General features: G+C 40.5%; 1 protein-coding gene across 3 annotated transcripts in view; it reads left to right on the top strand.

Moving 5' to 3' along the window:
* Window positions 1–18,192, top strand: part of atg5 (ATG5 autophagy related 5 homolog (S. cerevisiae)) — a 198,478-nt gene that overhangs the window by 52,145 nt on the left and 128,141 nt on the right. For all 3 annotated transcript variants that reach the window (XM_067984963.1, XM_067984962.1, XM_067984964.1), the window contains exon 5: window positions 3,610–3,772. In XM_067984963.1, the coding sequence (XP_067841064.1) occupies window positions 3,610–3,772 (163 nt within the window). The remainder of the gene's footprint in view (window positions 1–3,609; window positions 3,773–18,192) is intronic.

Genomic DNA, 18,192 nt, shown 5'->3' with positions numbered 1-18,192 from the left:
GTGTGCGATCTCGAGTTACTCCAAAATATACCGGCTTTAGGACTTGTGCCCACCTTTCACTCGTTCTTTGGCTCAGCGTCCATTTTTTTGTATGATTACGCCTCTGTGAAGTGCCTTGGGACTATTTTTTCTACATTAAGATCACTGTATAATGCAAGTTATTGTTACATTTGCCTACGTAACATTGATTGTACTACAAAGATAATTCATCTGAAAGGCTTTGAGACCTTTTACTGATGTGATAAAGCACCTTTCTTTCTATTTTTAAAAATTAATTCTCAGAGTGTCGACATTGCTGGCGAAGTGGGCAACTTATTTCTAGTTGCCCTGAGAAGTTGATGGTGGCCTTCTTCCTGAGCCACTGATTGCGGTTTGATGAACTGAGCGGCTGGCTGGCTTACTTCAGAGGGCAATTAACAGTCAATCACATTGGTGTGGGTCTTGGGTCACATGTAGGCCAGGCCAGGCCAGGTAAGGACGGCAGGTTTCCTTCCCCAAAGGACATTAGTGATGCCAGTTGGGTTTTTACGACAATCCAACAGCTTCAGGGTCACTTTTACAGATACTGGCAGTGGCAAGCAGGGAGAGAGGGTGGATAGATTGGTCAGTGGGTTAGTGAAAGTCCCGGTGAAGGATGGGAGGGATTAGTGCTATCAGGCGGGTGAAGGTAGTGGTGCAGCATAGATGGAGAATTTTTTCAGGACACTTGAACATTGGGCCTTGGAGACTGAGGCTGGCAGGACCAATACTGGGACTGCTTCATGTGATCCAGTCAGCCAACTGGAGTCAGTACCTGGGAGAACCAGGGTGGGAGTGATTCACATGGTAGGAATGGGCTAATCAGAGGTAAGCATAATAGCGTGATGGGAAAGTTTTACAGGAAGTAACTGTTGTAGTTACAGGAAGTGCACACTTATGCTCAATTTTTAATATAAATGTACACTGCATCAAGTGCATGCCAGTGTCCATCACAGCTCAGGCATTAAACTTGAAATGTAGAATATGTGTCACACTTCACTGCTCAAATTTTTGTATTAATAAAGCTGCAACAAGTCATAACTGAATAAGTAGGTTAAATATATCAAAAAGAGCAAGGTAATAAAAAAGTATTGAATTGTGCACAAACTAATCAGTATTGAGCAATCTGCAAAAGCTACCAGTAAAGAAGGGCAAACAGACGTAAAGAAGGGTAAACGGACAGAAAGAAGGTGTCAGACTTGGCCCAGTGGTAGCCCTCTTGCCTCTGCATCAGAACGTTGTGGGTTCAAATCCCACTTCAGAGACTTTAGCATGTAATCTAAGCTGACACACCAGTGTGGTACTGAGGGGAGTGCTGCTCTGTTGGAGGTGCTGTCTTTCGGATGAGACTTTAAACTGAGGTCCCGTCTGCCTTCTCGGGTGAGCGTAAAAGGTCGCATGGCACAAGTCGATGTAGGGCAGTGAGTTCTCCCCAGTGTCCTGATTAATATTTATCCCTCAACCAACATCTCTAAAAACAGATTATCTGGTCATTTTCTCATTGCTATTTATTGGACCTTGCTGTGCGAAAGTTGGCTACCACCTTTCCCTACATTTCAAAAGTACTTCATGGGCTGTAAAGCGCTTTGGGGCATCCTGACGTGAAAGGTGGATATAAATGCATGTTCTTCCTTTTCTTTCAAACAAATGAAATTGCTCCAAATGTTTCTTGGAAATCCTATAGGACTCCATTTTGGACTTTCGCTAAATTGATAAACTTTAATGATGTAAATAAGGTATGTAACATAAACATAAATTTGTCTCGGAGAAGCCTAGGACTTGAGTTTATGGGGCTTCCCAGGGCTATCTCTCTCACCTGAAGGGACTTGCCAAGGAACAGGTTGTAACTTCCAACATGCATTAGTGCCTGCACCGTCCAGGTCTTTTTGATTAATGGCACGACTAGCCATCCATAGAGCAAGCCAAGGCTTGCTGGTTGTAAGCCCGTTCCCTCTTCCACGCTGTTATAGATGGAAACTACTGAGGTGAAAGATTCCAGAGACGCCATTTGTAGAAACCATGACACTTTTTTAAGCTTAAACCCTCAACTTTTTCTGAGGCAATATTTCTGAAAAAATGTAGTTATGTTGTCAGCTGTGGCTCAGTGGTAGCACTCTCGTCTCTTCAGTCAGAAGGTTGTGGGTTCAAATCCCACTCCAGAGACTTGAGTACTAAATCTAGGCTGACACTCCAGTGCAGTACTAAGAGATGCTGCACTATCTGAGGTGCCGTCTTTCGGGTGAGCTGTTAAACTGAGACCCCCATCTGCTCTCTCGGGTGGATGTAAAAGATCCCATGGTGCTATCTCTGAGAAGACCAGGGGAGTTCTCTCTGGTGTCCTAGACAATATTTATCCCTCAACCAACATCACAAAAACAGATTATCTGGTCATTATCTCATTACTGTTTCTGGGACTTTGTGTGCACAAATTGGCTGCCAGGTTTCCCTACATTACAACTGTGACTTCACTTCAAAAGTACTTCATTGGCTGTAAAGCGCTTCGGGACATCCTGAGGTCATGAAAGGCGTTATATAAATGCAAGTTTGTTCTTGTTGCATTCTAAGTGTTGATTAGCTAACAAAAACGGGATGTTACATGCATCACAAATTAAACGTTGTACTTAATTTGGCACTGTTTAATCTTGTTTTAAACCCCCCCCCCCTTCCCTATCCATTGCAAAGGCAAAACCTCTGACTGCCTGTGAGCACAGTTGAATATTTTCTGGGATGTGCCCCAAGTTCTTACAATTTCATTACGATTACAAAGAGTTGGAGAAAATATATGTGGCGCATTTCTTAACTGTTGCTCAGATACCATATTCTGTCAAAAGTGAATTGGTTAAGATAGTCTGACGTGACAATTACATGATTATTGCTCTGATGTATATCTTGTATATAAAAAAAAAATTCCCATTGACTGTTCTTTTCCCTCTTCTCCTGAGGGACTTGACTGTTTGATTAATGAAGTGGTCATTTGTATGAGCCTTGACAATAAGCATCAGCAGGCTATTCTACCCAGTCTTCATCGTCAAACTTAATCCTGTCATCCCATATGTACTTGTGCACTTCCAGCAAGAGTGACTGAATGACAGTCAAGAGTGGGGCGGCTTGCCAATTTTTCCGTCCTGCAACCTGCCCCGACCACAGTCCCTCATGAGAGAGAACTCCACACAGACCAAAGATCAAATCTGAGACTTTGCTAATTCTGATCGGCTCAGCTAATTACCGGATAAACTCACTGAGCCATTGGGGAGGGGGGAGCTTATTAAAAAATGTTTTTTTTAAAATGACTGCAAGACCGTAAAATGGTCAATGGTGCAGTGTTCTATCTTATTGGACATGTTCAGGAACGGGCACGGGCTCGATGGGCCGAATGGCCTCCTTCTGTGCTGTAACCATTCTATGATTCTTCATGATAAAGCCAGTTTTGAATGACCACTACCTACGGTTCTATTGTTTCTGTTATCACTACTGTAGAGCAGCATCATCCGTTTTGAAATAAATTTCTATTTTATTTTTGCCCGGAGCTGAAGGAATAAATTGTACACTTGCATACTTGGAGTACAACTGTGTGCTTAATATTTTTTCCAGAATTTTCCTGAAACGGAACTTCTTCATTGCCCCACGAAAGATGCTGTTGAAGCTCACTTTATGTCTTGCATTAAAGAAGCTGATGCCTTAAAGCACAAAAGTCAAGTCATCAATGAGATGCAGAAAAAGGATCATAAGCAGCTCTGGATGGGCTTACAAAATGGTACGTTACTTAGTTCATAATCCCTTATGCACGGCTTGTTTTGCTGACTTTGCTGCAGATGTTGTCATCTTCCTGTGTTAGTCTTAACATCAGGCAAAATGTTCCAGAATTACATTTCCCACTTCCAAATTTGATGTTTTCCTGAATGATTGTTTACTATTTTTAACCAAGGACTCTAAACAATAGTGCAAAATTTTCACATAATAGGTGGGAAAAGTTTCCTCCAGGATATTGAGGACAAATACTACCATTCAGATCCACTTCCTATATCTTCAACCTGAGATTTTCTTTAAAATACAATTGTCAAATGGCCATTATTTTTATATATTTAGGGGGTTAACTGAACAAACTTAGAGTAACCTTTAAATGGGAGTCATACATTTGCAGTAAAACTTAGTTCTGTACTTCAGTTTGTGTAGTTTTCTATGCTCAAGGATACTCCAAATGAAGTAAATGTTAAGCAGAGTTGAATGTACACCAGCTGGTTGCTGTACCAGATGGTAACTTTCTCCAGAGAATCGGGACACAAGCAAGCATCTGGGGATAAGGAAGCATTGGATGGAAGGGAAACAGCAAGGAGCATTGAACAGTTTCAGTAGAGTCATGGTAGCATCAGAACTCCGGTTTAAGGCAGAAGTCCTAGCTTGCTTCATTAGAAGAGTTTTGTGATTTCACTGAAGTTTTCATTTTGGTAAAGCAACAGGAAAACTATGTTGGATTAACTTGGCTATATCAGGTTTTCTGTTACAAGTGCTACTTCCTCTGGCCAATGAATTCCAGCACTATAAATGACTGAGTATTAGGTTTTCTGTGTTGTCAACAGGTAGTCTGATGTGTTCGGAAACTGCATTTTCTGAGATCATAAATGAGGATTTATGAATGTTGAAGGTTGTCATAACGTTGTGGCATTGGTCCACTCTGTTACTGACATTACAAATTAATCTGCAACTAAGAACTAGCATAATATTGTATTGCAGCTACTCTGCTTCAGAACAAGTATGTGCTCTGCCCCGCACCCCCCCCCCCCCCACCCCAATTCATTACTATGTCATTACATTCCTGTTGGGACCAAGCTGTTTCTGCTAGTGTGTTCTTTTGTTGCATTTGTATGTTGGAGATCTTATGCTATTGTTTCCCCTAGATAGCTGTCATTGTGTTATCTAATGCATTACATCTTGCAGTGCTCTAGTTACTTTTAAAAGCAAATAGATTAAGAGCACTATACTACTTTTTGCAAAGTTTTGGTTACCTTATTAGTGGAAATCTAAATTCCTAACAGGTGATTTTAAGAGCACTTTTCTTGTAAAGTAGTTTGCAGGAATTTACTATATTGTTTACAAAGCACAGTACATTATTTTGTGCACTGACATCATGACTACCATCGACACCACAAACTGCCGGCTCACAGTGGACCTGAGGAAGGAGAAAATCTCCGAAAGCTTGTGAATTTAAAATAAAATTGCTGGACTATAACTTGGTGTTGTAAAATTGTTTACAATTGTCAACCCCAGTCCATCACCGGCATCTCCACATCATGACTACCATCGACACCACAAACTGCCGGCTCACAGTGGACCTGAGGAAGGAGAAAATCTCCGAAAGCTTGTGAATTTAAAATAAAATTGCTGGACTATAACTTGGTGTTGTAAAATTGTTTAGAATTGTCAACCCCAGTCCATCACCGGCATCTCCACATCATGACTACCATCGACACCACAAACTGCCGGCTCACAGTGGACCTGAGGAAGGAGAAAATCTCCGAAAGCTTGTGAATTTAAAATAAAATTGCTGGACTATAACTTGGTGTTGTAAAATTGTTTACAATTGTCAACCCCAGTCCATCACCGGCATCTCCACATCATGACTACCATCGACACCACAAACTGCCGGCTCACAGTGGACCTGAGGAAGGAGAAAATCTCCGAAAGCTTGTGAATTTAAAATAAAATTGCTGGACTATAACTTGGTGTTGTAAAATTGTTTACAATTGTCAACCCCAGTCCATCACCGGCATCTCCACATCATGACTACCATCGACACCACAAACTGCCGGCTCACAGTGGACCTGAGGAAGGAGAAAATCTCCGAAAGCTTGTGAATTTAAAATAAAATTGCTGGACTATAACTTGGTGTTGTAAAATTGTTTACAATTGTCAACCCCAGTCCATCACCGGCATCTCCACATCATGACTACCATCGACACCACAAACTGCCGGCTCACAGTGGACCTGAGGAAGGAGAAAATCTCCGAAAGCTTGTGAATTTAAAATAAAATTGCTGGACTATAACTTGGTGTTGTAAAATTGTTTACAATTGTCAACCCCAGTCCATCACCGGCATCTCCACATCATGACTACCATCGACACCACAAACTGCCGGCTCACAGTGGACCTGAGGAAGGAGAAAATCTCCGAAAGCTTGTGAATTTAAAATAAAATTGCTGGACTATAACTTGGTGTTGTAAAATTGTTTACAATTGTCAACCCCAGTCCATCACCGGCATCTCCACATCATGACTACCATCGACACCACAAACTGCCGGCTCACAGTGGACCTGAGGAAGGAGAAAATCTCCGAAAGCTTGTGAATTTAAAATAAAATTGCTGGACTATAACTTGGTGTTGTAAAATTGTTTACAATTGTCAACCCCAGTCCATCACCGGCATCTCCACATCATGACTACCATCGACACCACAAACTGCCGGCTCACAGTGGACCTGAGGAAGGAGAAAATCTCCGAAAGCTTGTGAATTTAAAATAAAATTGCTGGACTATAACTTGGTGTTGTAAAATTGTTTACAATTGTCAACCCCAGTCCATCACCGGCATCTCCACATCATGACTACCATCGACACCACAAACTGCCGGCTCACAGTGGACCTGAGGAAGGAGAAAATCTCCGAAAGCTTGTGAATTTAAAATAAAATTGCTGGACTATAACTTGGTGTTGTAAAATTGTTTACAATTGTCAACCCCAGTCCATCACCGGCATCTCCACATCATGACTACCATCGACACCACAAACTGCCGGCTCACAGTGGACCTGAGGAAGGAGAAAATCTCCGAAAGCTTGTGAATTTAAAATAAAATTGCTGGACTATAACTTGGTGTTGTAAAATTGTTTACAATTGTCAACCCCAGTCCATCACCGGCATCTCCACATCATGACTACCATCGACACCACAAACTGCCGGCTCACAGTGGACCTGAGGAAGGAGAAAATCTCCGAAAGCTTGTGAATTTAAAATAAAATTGCTGGACTATAACTTGGTGTTGTAAAATTGTTTACAATTGTCAACCCCAGTCCATCACCGGCATCTCCACATCATGACTACCATCGACACCACAAACTGCCGGCTCACAGTGGACCTGAGGAAGGAGAAAATCTCCGAAAGCTTGTGAATTTAAAATAAAATTGCTGGACTATAACTTGGTGTTGTAAAATTGTTTACAATTGTCAACCCCAGTCCATCACCGGCATCTCCACATCTCAACTCAAAACTTGTTTTATGTTTGTTATCTTTGTTAGAGGTGTGGTGGCAACCAAAGCTCATATGCAAATTTTAAAGCAAAATAACAGAGCCACAGCTTTCTGCAAGTATGAATGTCACCTTGCTTTTAAGAAAAATCACGCAAATTATATATTTTTATATATCAGAGAAAAAGAAATAAAAGCTCCTTCTGAAACTGATACAACTCTTTTAGAACATGTAGCATCTTTCTGTGCTTTTTATAGGGTTCTCGCATAGTTTTTGACAATCATCTCCTACTTGTGAAACAGTACATACAACCACAAAAGAAAAGAAAGTACCATTTGGGTCCACTGAATCTCAGAACATGATACATCTGCAAGTGTTTTCTGATGTTTAAAAGAGAAGCAAAACTGATTCTGACAGTTGGTGAAAAAATATTGCAAAAAATTTAAAGGGTTCTGTGCAGAAATAAAGCAATTTTTATTCTTAATGTCCATCATTGAATTTAGACAAACCAACTGACGTTATGCTTAGCAAACACCTATCACTTCAGATAATTCATTTTGAAGATTTGCACTTCAGCTACTGCAACTTCTTCCTTTTTTGTTGTTCTGATCTCCTGTTGAAAGGCACTGATTTATGTTGGAATATAGTTTTACAAGTTCCATAAGTTCTTTGTCATGGCTCATTTGTGATGTAGCAATGATGGGCTATTTGTCGTTGGGTTGGGGAATGGGCACATCAGAGCTAAGACCAATCATTTGATGTCCACAGAGGAGAGGCAAATTCCTGCAGCAGTAACTGTATAGTGATCAAGAGCATTGGCTGAATTTTCTTTTTCACCCATCCCTCCAGCCAGGGGACGTCGAGGTCAATTGTAATGCCTACACTGCTGTTCTAACTGTGATAGGCTAACAGCACATTCCAAGGATTGTCTCTGGGACCTCCCTAATAACATAGCTCAGCACCACACCAGGCAGTACATTCATACATTGAACCTCCGGGGTACCCAAATATTTATATTTTTTAATGTTAAAGGCATTTTCTTTTTTTGTTTGGTAACGTGTAAAATATTTGAATAGTTGCTGAATTGCGACACCATCTCTTGTGTTGCATTTACATTACTGAATTGCTTCGAGTAGAATTGATTCAGTAATCTGGGTCTTGCATTGCTCTGGAGTCCATCCCATTTGTGATGGATCGATTTTGCTGTACCAGCAGCAAAATGAGCAAGATTAGGTAATTGTTTGAAACTCATAATTGGCAGGTTCATTTTCTGGATTACAATAATGTTTCCTACATTTCAACAGTGACTACATTTCAAAAGTACGTCATGGGCTGTAAAGCGCTTTGGGACATCCTGAGGTCATGAAAAGCACTATATAAATGCAAGTCTTCCTTTCTTTACAAATCTTCCCTGATGAATGAGCAAGGTTTGTATAGTCCAGCAGTTGAAAAGTGGCTTAAAAAATAAAGGGGTCTGGTGCTGTTAGAGGCAGTGTTTATTTTGCTGCTTTGGCATTGCTGCTGTCATAGGCACAGGAAAAAAAACACCACTTCAGGTAGATGCTGGCATATGTGGAGCCAGCAGTGCCATTTCATTTATCTTGCAGCACTGATGCTGAAGTTGGGCTGTAAGGTAAATGTGCTGCTGGTATTGCATGAAAATGTAGTTTAGTCAAGCTACCAGAATTCTAGTACTTTCTGCATCTAATAAACTTGGATGCAGTATATTTTAACTGCCCTTCTCATCAATTCAGTTTCACCTAAAACGTGCAACCAATTTAATCCAGATTTTATGAATTAGAGTGAATGCTATCATGAGTATATTTTACATTCTTCACTTTGTTTAGTGTTCATATCATGGCAACTTTGCTTCTCTTTTCACTTACTGCCCCAAAAATAGCCTTTTACTATTCAATAATTCTTCCTCTTTGCTGTTTATAATAGCATTCTTGTTTTGTCACACACAATCTATGCCCACTCCCTTGAATTTCTCATTTAGTTAAGAGGTATTTTTATTCTAGTTAAATCAGATTATGTCTCATCAGGATAGGGATATTGGTACTAGAAAATGGAACTGTTCCCATTACAGGCACCCAGTGTTGGCATCAAGCTAAGGGAGCAGTTCCCTCTACTCTACCCCAATAGCGTGCCTCAGCCCTAACCTCAGAAGAGCACCTCTATTGCACCAGCATAACACTTCTTCCATCTCCCACACCAGCCATTCTGTAGCAATCTCACTCTGAAAGGCCAATTAGTACTGAATTGTTTTGTGCTGTCAGCCCATGAGGTTGACACAGAAGACTTTCATCTCATCATTCTGGGCTGGAATTGAACTCAGGTCCCAGAGGTAAACAGTTAGTCTCTAACCCATTCTAAATAATGCATTTCTCCTTGGATGGTTTGTCATTTTAAAAAAACTGATTTTTTTTAATATATAGCTGCATGCTATCATGCCAATGTCGCAAAGTGTCTCTCACATTTAATTACTTTTGAAATGCAACATGGAAATGTGTTTTGTAGTCTCTCCCGGGTTTCTTATAAAAATTTGCATACAAATAGTTTGCTGCTCCAACTGCCACACGTTGAGTTTAAAAATGAAAATGTATGTGAGGTGAGGTTTAAACTTTGCTTAGCTCTTGCCAATGATTCTCTTGCTTGGTTTTTAACTTTCATAGCATGCAAGGTCAGAATGTGTAGTGTGCTTACATCCTTAAAGTTTCATAACTATTACCCCAGATGTATCCGAAATCAGCTCCAGTTGATTTTTAATCTGGTATTTTCCACTAGGTGGCATTGCAGCTTATCTAATTTAATACCCAATGCATTTTAATGGGTATGATGTGCAGGAGCTGAGACAAAAATTTTGGCAATGAGATTTAAGGGAATTACGTATTCTCTGCAAACAAAGTATAGTGGCAGGCTGTAAGAGCTTTTATATTTCATGAGCATACAAATTCTAAAGGATAACATTTAGGTTACGGGAAAACAAAGTTGTTAGGCTGATATGAAATTAATTGGTCAAAATTTGATTGTATAGTGGCTCTGTGCTTTGCAATACAGCTTAAACTGTAACAATCAATATATTGACAGTTTTTACTTTATTCAGATGACACGATGACTGAGAATGTGATTTATGTTCAAAAGTTCTTACAAAATATATTTTCTGCAAAATTAATCTTCCTGAAAATGGTGTTTTACTTTGCTAGATTGTTTAGTAGTTAGTAGTGGTTCCAATGATTTTAGCATTGTGAATTTTGCCAAGATTTAGCTGGAGGTCTTGATCAGATAAGCAGTTGGAGAGAGTTGCAACGGTCCCCCCCGCTCCCCGCCATCTCTAAACTTATCTTGTCCACGAAGCCCACCGCCTGCTCCTTGAAGCCCGTCTTCTCCCAAATCCTGATACCCAGTTCCTAAGTCTCATACTGTATTCCCTTGACACTAGCATACGTTTTGTTACAGATTCCATAGCTCTACCTTCTGAAACCCGTCTTTAGCCATCAGGTTACAGCCCTCTGGAACTCCTGACCCTCTGTGGAGGCTGAATGGTAGAGCTGACTGTTGTCGGTGTATGCTTCCTGAGGATGTCACTCGGGGTTAGTGTGTAAATGATTCAGAGCACATGATCAAAGATTGGTACCGGGTTAGACAGAAAGTGACCGTGCAGTCATGACAAGAGAAGCCACTGGAGACAATGTAGTGTCCATGATACGACGGGTAGAAGTGGAACCATAAGAGAGCAGTGTCATGAACACTATTTTGTTGTCTTTTTTTCTTTGGTGCCCACATACTCTCTTGTGTAGCTCTGGGTTTCTTTCTGGATCATGTTCTCTTCATCATTCAAATACTACCCCTTTGAGACGTCATCCAGAAGCTCAGGTTTCACATGTATATCAGTGACATTCAACTCTACCTTGCTGCCTCCTCCATTGAGGGCAGTGCCATGGGGGTGAATTAATTGATTGTGTCAGAGGCAGTGGAAAGGTTGAGGAGAGACAGCAAGACACAGTCGCACAGAATGTTGGTGACTTTCACAAGAATGGCCTTGGTGCTGTGGACTGGCTGAAGCATGATTGGAGAGTGTTAGCAACATAGGAACAGGAGTAGGCCATTCAACCCCTCGAGCATGTTCCGCTGCTCAATGAGATCATGGCTGATCTGTACCTAACTCCATTTACCCACCATGGCAAAAATATATTGATCTCAGATTTAAAATTATTAATTGAACTAGCATCTATTGCTTTTTGTGGGAGAGAGTTCCACACTTCTACCACCCTTCGTGTGAAGATGATTTTCCTAACATTTCTTCTAAGTGGCTTGACTTTGATTTTAAGTTTATGCCCCCTTGTCCTGGACTCCCCCAGTTGAAAAAGTTTATCTCTATCTACCCTATCAATTCCTTTCAAAATCTTAAAATCCTGAATCAAATCCACCCTTAACTTTCTATATTCCAGGGACTAGAAGCCTATTTTATGTCTTCGCTTATCATAATTTTAACCCTTGGAGTCCTGGTAATATTTTGGCAAATCTGCACTTCGCTGCTTCCAAGGCCAATATATTCCTTCCAGAATTGTACACAGTACTCCAGATATGTATAGCTGTAGCAAAACTTCCTCCCGTTTTATATTCTAGTCCTCTAGATATAACATTCTATTAGCCTTTTTGATTATTTTTTGTACCTGACCACTACATTTCATTGATCTGTGTACATGGGCCCTAAATCTCTTTGGATCTCCATTGTTCCTAGCTTTTCACCATTTAAAAATACTCTGATCTATCCTTTCTAGGTCCAAAATGGATGACCTCGCACTTACCTGCACTGAAACCCATCTGCCCACTCACTATATCAATGTCTCTTTGTAATTTTATGCACCCGTCTACACTACTCACTATGCCACCAATCTTTGTGTGATCAGCAAACTTCAATATATGGCTCTCTATTGTTATCTAAGGCATTAATAAATATCGTGAATAGTTGAGGCCCCAGCACAGATCCTTGTGGGACACCATGAGTAACTTCCTTCCAATTCGAGTAAGTACCCATTATCCCTACTCTGTCTTCTACTGCCTAACCAATCTCCTAACTAGGTAATAATTTGTCTTCAATTCCATGAGCTTTAATTTTAGCTAACAGTTTATTATGTGGAACCTTATCAAATGCCTTCTGGAAGTCCTTATAAACTACTTCCCCTGTCTACTACTTTAGTTACCTCCTCAAAAAATTCAGTTAGGTTCATTAGACATAACCTACTCCATACAAATCCATGTTGACTTGAATTTCTCACGTGCTCAGTTACTCTGTCCTTAATTATAGGTTCCAATAGCTTCCCCTTAATAGATGTTAGTCTAACAAGTGTATAATTTCCTGGTTTCTCTTTCTCACCTTTCTCAAATAATGGAGTTACATTTGTAATTTTCCAATCTAATGCGACAATTCCTGAATCGAGAGCGCTTTGGAAGATTATGGCAAAAGCATCTGCAACTTCCCCACCTATTTCCTTTAAAACCCTGGGGTGGAAACCATCAGGTCCTAGGGATTTGTCAGTCTTTAGTGTCATTGTTTTTTCTAATACTGTTTTCTTGCTTATGTTAACTTTAGTGAGTTCCTTGATTCATTATTAGTTTCCTGGAATGTCAGGTATATTATCCTCTTCCTCTACTGTGAAGACTGACACAAAGTAATTATTCAACAAGTCTGCCATTTCCTTATTTTCATTTGCAATATTACCTGCATCTGTTTTTAAAGGGTCCATGTTACCCTTGACTATCCTTTTGCTTATAATATAATTGTAAAAACTGTGTGTTAATCTAGATAGCCCTCGCAAGTTTCTTTTCGTATTCCCTTTTTGCAGCTCTTGCAATCTCTTTTGTCTTACTTTTTAAAAAAAATCTCCCAGTCCCCGGGATTTACACCATTCTTTGCATTTTTTTGTATGTGCTTTCCTTTAGTTTTATGTTATCTCTCACCTCTTTTGTCAACTATGGCTGTTTTATTTGGTAAGTAGAGCTCTTGCTCCTTAGGGATATAAACGGGTCCTGCATTGAGCTAAATTCTTTTTTGAACATCTCCCACTGTTCATCTGTAGTTTTACCTGATCTCGTTTTTGGCCAGTTTGCTGTCGTCAATCTGTCTCATCCTGTTAAAGTTAGCTGTACCAAAATCTAGAATCTTAGTAACTGTGTTATGTTTCTCTTTTTCAGACCTAACATTAAATTTGATCATATTATGATCACTGTTCGATAAATGTTCCTTTTACTGTTAGATTATTTACGAAGTCTGGCTCATCATTCATTACTAATCTAGAATGGCCTGCTCTTTTGTTGGTTCTAGAACATATTCTGTCAGAAAACTATCTTGAATGTACTCAAGAAATTCACTAAGTATCTGTCTTGAGCTCTTTCCAATCAAAATGAAAATTAAAGTTGAACTCGGAGAGGTGGTAGTGCGATTGCGAGGCAATAGTGCATTCCCGAACTTAGAGAGAAAGGGAAGGTTGAAGATGGAATGGTAGCTGGAGATATTAGAGGCATTGTAAGCAGCGGAGGGTGTTTACAATGGCTTTGAAGGACTTTGGGACCATGCCAGAGAATAGCAACAAGTTGATTTAGCGGGCAAGGGACTAAAGGGAATTTGGGTGGTCAGGAGCTGGGACAGGAGGATTTTGAGAGCGTAGACACATCGCTTCATGGGCAAGATAAGTTTAGAGATGGACGAGAAATAATGGAATAAAGGGTTGGGACCTGAAAGGAAGGAGGGCTGGTGGTCAAAGGATAAGGGTCAGAGAAGCTGGAGGAAGTATAGCTGATGCCTTGAATTTAGACACATGTCCCTGAGCTCTTCACAGTAGTCTGTGGTGAGAATGGGGAATGTGGTAGGAGGTGATGGGAGGAAATGGTTAGTAGTGGAAAAGAGGGGGTTGGAGTTTCTGCTACTTCTCCAATATGATCTTGGAGTTGTATGAAAACCTGGCTTCGATTAAAGTGTTAAACAACATTTGATGATGGGCGATCATTCAAGTGCATTGAAACATACATCTTGGGAATTTGATGCCATGAATGTCCCAACTTTTTCTGAGGTTTCTGCATGGTCACCTTATTTAAACAAGTTCACTTTCATGAAAGGGGATGATTGTTTTCATGGAAATTATCTCAAAACATATCTGACGTTACTATAGACACATCGAAACATCTTCCAACATTCCATGTTCCAATAATTGATATTGCAGAACAAAATTTGCTTCAATTAACCACCATTCATTAATCATCAAATGTCGATCAGATAGACATTATAGGCCTCACCGTGGTTATTTGAAACTTTAATCCACTTATCATTTTCAAGGCCTGTATGCATTCATTTAGCCACTAGCAGTCTGGTAATCGGTGGGGGTGGGGGAGAATCTAAAGGCTTGTGGTTTTGCATTTGGGTTTGCTGAGCAGACTGCAGCAGATTTCTGCATATCCACAATCTGACACAGTTTGCCAAACAGCGTGTGGTACAGTGAAAGATGAAATAATATTAGTTATATATTTCTGTCTGATTGACCTGGGTACGAGAAGAAAGAATTGTTAATGGAAAAAATAATTTTGAAGTGCTTTTTTTTTAACACTTGGGCTTTGTGGTGATATATCGCTTGAAATAATTAGTATTGACTGAGCCGATGGAACTTTTAATTCAAGTGTTGACTGTTGACCTGTGATCTGCAATTGCATGAACTGGTAACTGTATATTAGAATTTATGATAGGCCATGGACTGGATGGCGCAGCCCTTTCACCTTGGGACCTATGTTTAATTACAGACTAGATTCTTGGATGAAAGCCTCCTGAGAGTTCTATTTAGATGAGTTTGTGGCAGTCTAAATTCAGCTTCTTTTTCAAATTTGTTGGGACGTAGTTGATATCCCATGACAGCTTTTATTGCCCATCCTTAGTTGCCTTAAGAGCATTGAGTCAACCACATAGTGTGGACAGAAGTCATGTGTTGATCAGAGTAGTTAGGGCCAGCAAGTTTCCTTCCCTTAAGGGCATTATGAACCAGTTGGGTTTTTATGACAAACTGGTAGTTTTCATGGTCATTTTTTCTGGTACTAGCCCAGAAATTACCAAATTTATTGGATTCAATCTCCCATCTTGCCATGACATCTGGGCTATTAGTCAAGTAATATTTCAAAAGGATACCTAATATGCTGAAATTATCATTGAGCTGATGCAACAACAGCTTGCATTTACATAATGCCTTTGATGTAGTAAAACATCCCAAGGCGCTTCACAAGAGCGTAATCAGACAAAAATTGATGCACGTGAAATCTGTTTCCCAAAACCCACCTCAATCATTGGTCTCACTTCTGAAGCATCATGAAATTTTGGGGAAAAAATTGCTTTTGTTCAGATGGGCCTATGCAGTAGAGGAAAAACTACACGTAGAAAGAAAGACAGACTTGCATTTATATGCCCATGGAATAAAAGGGGCAGTGGCAACATAGATACGAAATTGGCTAAGTGACAGGAAACCAAGAGTAGTGGTGAACGGTTGTTTTTCGGACTGGAGGAAGGTATACAGTGGTGTTCCCCAGGGGTCGCTACTAGGACCACTGCTTTTTTTTTATATATATTAATGACTTGGACTTGGATGTACAGGGCACAATTTCAAAATTTGCAGTGACATAAAACTTGGAAGTGTAGTAAACAATGAGGAGGATTGTAATAGACTTCAAGAGGACATAGACAGGCTGGTGGAATGGGCGGACACGTGACAGATGAAATTTAATGCAGAGAGGTGCAAAGTGATACATTTTGGCATGAAGAACGAGGAGAGGCAGTATAAACTAAAAGGTACAATTCTAAAGGGGGAGACCTGGGGGTATATGTGCACAAATCTTTGAAGGTGGCAGGACAGGTTGAGAAAGTGGTTTAAAAAAGCACACGGATCCTAGGCTTTATAAATAGAGGCATAGAGTACAAAAGCAAGGAGGTTATGATGAACTGTTATAAAACACTGGTTCGGCCATAGCTGGAGTATTGTGTCCAATTCTGTGCACTGCACTTCAGGAAGGATGTGGAGGCCTTAGAGAGGGTGCAGAAAAGATTTACTAGACTGGTTCCAGGGATGAGGGACTTCAGTTACGTGGATAGACTGGAGAAGCTGGGATTGTTCTCCTTAGAGCAGAGAAGGTTGAGAGGAGATTTGATAGAGGTGATCAAAATCGTGACGGGTTTAGATAAAGTAAATAAAGAGAAACTGTTCCCATTGGCGGGAGGGTCGAGAACCAGAGGACACAGATTTAAGATGATTCGTAAAAGAACCAAAGGCAACATGAGGAAAAACTTTTTTATGCTGCAAGTAGTTATGATCTGGAATGTGCTGCCTGAAAGGATGGTGTAATCAGATTCAATCGTGGCTTTCAAAAGGGAATTGAATAAATACTTGAAGGGAAAAAAATTTGCTGGGCTACGAGGAAAGAGCAGGGGAACGGGACTAACTGGATTGCTCTTCCAAAGAGCTGGCACAGGCTCGATGAGCCAAATGGCCTCCTTCTGTGCTGTAACCTTTCTATGATTCCGCGATTCCATATAACACTTTTCATGACTTTCGGACATCCCAAAGTGCTTTACAGCCAATGAAGTACTTTTGAATTGCAATTGTAATGTAGGAAACACGGCAGCCAATATGCGCGCAGCAATCTCCCACAATCAGCAATGAGATAAATGACCAAATAATCTTTTTTAGTGATGTTGGTTGAAGGCTAAATATTGGCCAGGATTGTAAACCAGATGTGAGAGGGAACAAGAAAGATGCAATAACTAAGTTTGCTCCTGCTTACCATTCTTAAAACTGGCTAGAGTATAAATGGATGGAATCATTTTCAGAGCCCACTGGTAAAAAGATACTTTTTTCTTAAAAACAAAAATATGAATCAGCAGCACTTTTCAGTGCCAAGAACAGCTCATATTGATGTAATTTGTTCCATAATATAGTATTAAATATATAGTATACGTAAGCCATACATTTAAAAGATTTCATAAACTATACTTTTATGTACTGCCGCTCTTTCCTCCGTATGGAAGAAAATAGTGATATTTTTCCAGTTAAAAAGAATTGCATACTGTTTAGTTTTTCACTGGGTACCAAGTGCTTTGGGCCTCAGCATCTGTGCCACCATCATTTCCTATCCTCTGATGGTAGATGTTCTTCAGGTCTATTTCATTTCTTCAGTCAGAGTGTTCTACATTTATACTGTTTCAGTTCCAAAGCCTGTTTGACCCAGCGAAGATGAAGGAATGGCGATATATGTCCAAGTTTGGATGGTGTATGACTTGGAGGGAAACTTGGAGTTGATGGTGTTCCCAAGAACCTGCTGCCTTTTTGTTTCTGGTTGGTGGAGATTGCAGGTTTTGGAGGTTCTGCTGAAGAATCCTTGGCGAGTTGTTGCAGTGCATCCTGTAGATATAGTATGCCAGTGATGGATGTTTAGGCTAGAGGATGAGGTGCCCATCAAGGATCCTCGATGTTGTCGAGCTTCTTAAGTATTGTTGTAGAGGCATCCATCCAAGCAAGTGGAGAGAATTCCATCACAATCCTGACTTGTGCCTTGTAGATGATGGAGAGGCTTTGGAAAGTCAGGAGGTGAGCCACTCACTGCAGAATACCCAGTCTCTGACCTGCTCCAGTAGCCACTGTATTTACGTGGCTGGTCCAGTTAAGTTTCTGGTCAATGATGTCCCCCAGGATGTTGTTGGTGGGGAACTTGGCAATGGTAATGCCATTGAATGTCAAGAGGAGGTGGTTAGGCTCTTTCTCGGAGTGCCTGGCACTTGTGTGGCATGAATGTTACTTGCCACTTATCAGCCCAAGCCCGGATGTTGTCTGGGTCTTGCTGCATGTGGGCACGGACTGCTTCAATCTGAGGAATTGTGTGTGAAGTTGAACACTCTTAATCAGCAGCCAA

This window comes from Heptranchias perlo, chromosome 5 (genome assembly GCF_035084215.1).
Source record: "Heptranchias perlo isolate sHepPer1 chromosome 5, sHepPer1.hap1, whole genome shotgun sequence".
Lineage (NCBI taxonomy): Eukaryota > Metazoa > Chordata > Chondrichthyes > Hexanchiformes > Hexanchidae > Heptranchias > Heptranchias perlo.
This window is presented reverse-complemented; position numbering and strand designations above follow the sequence as displayed.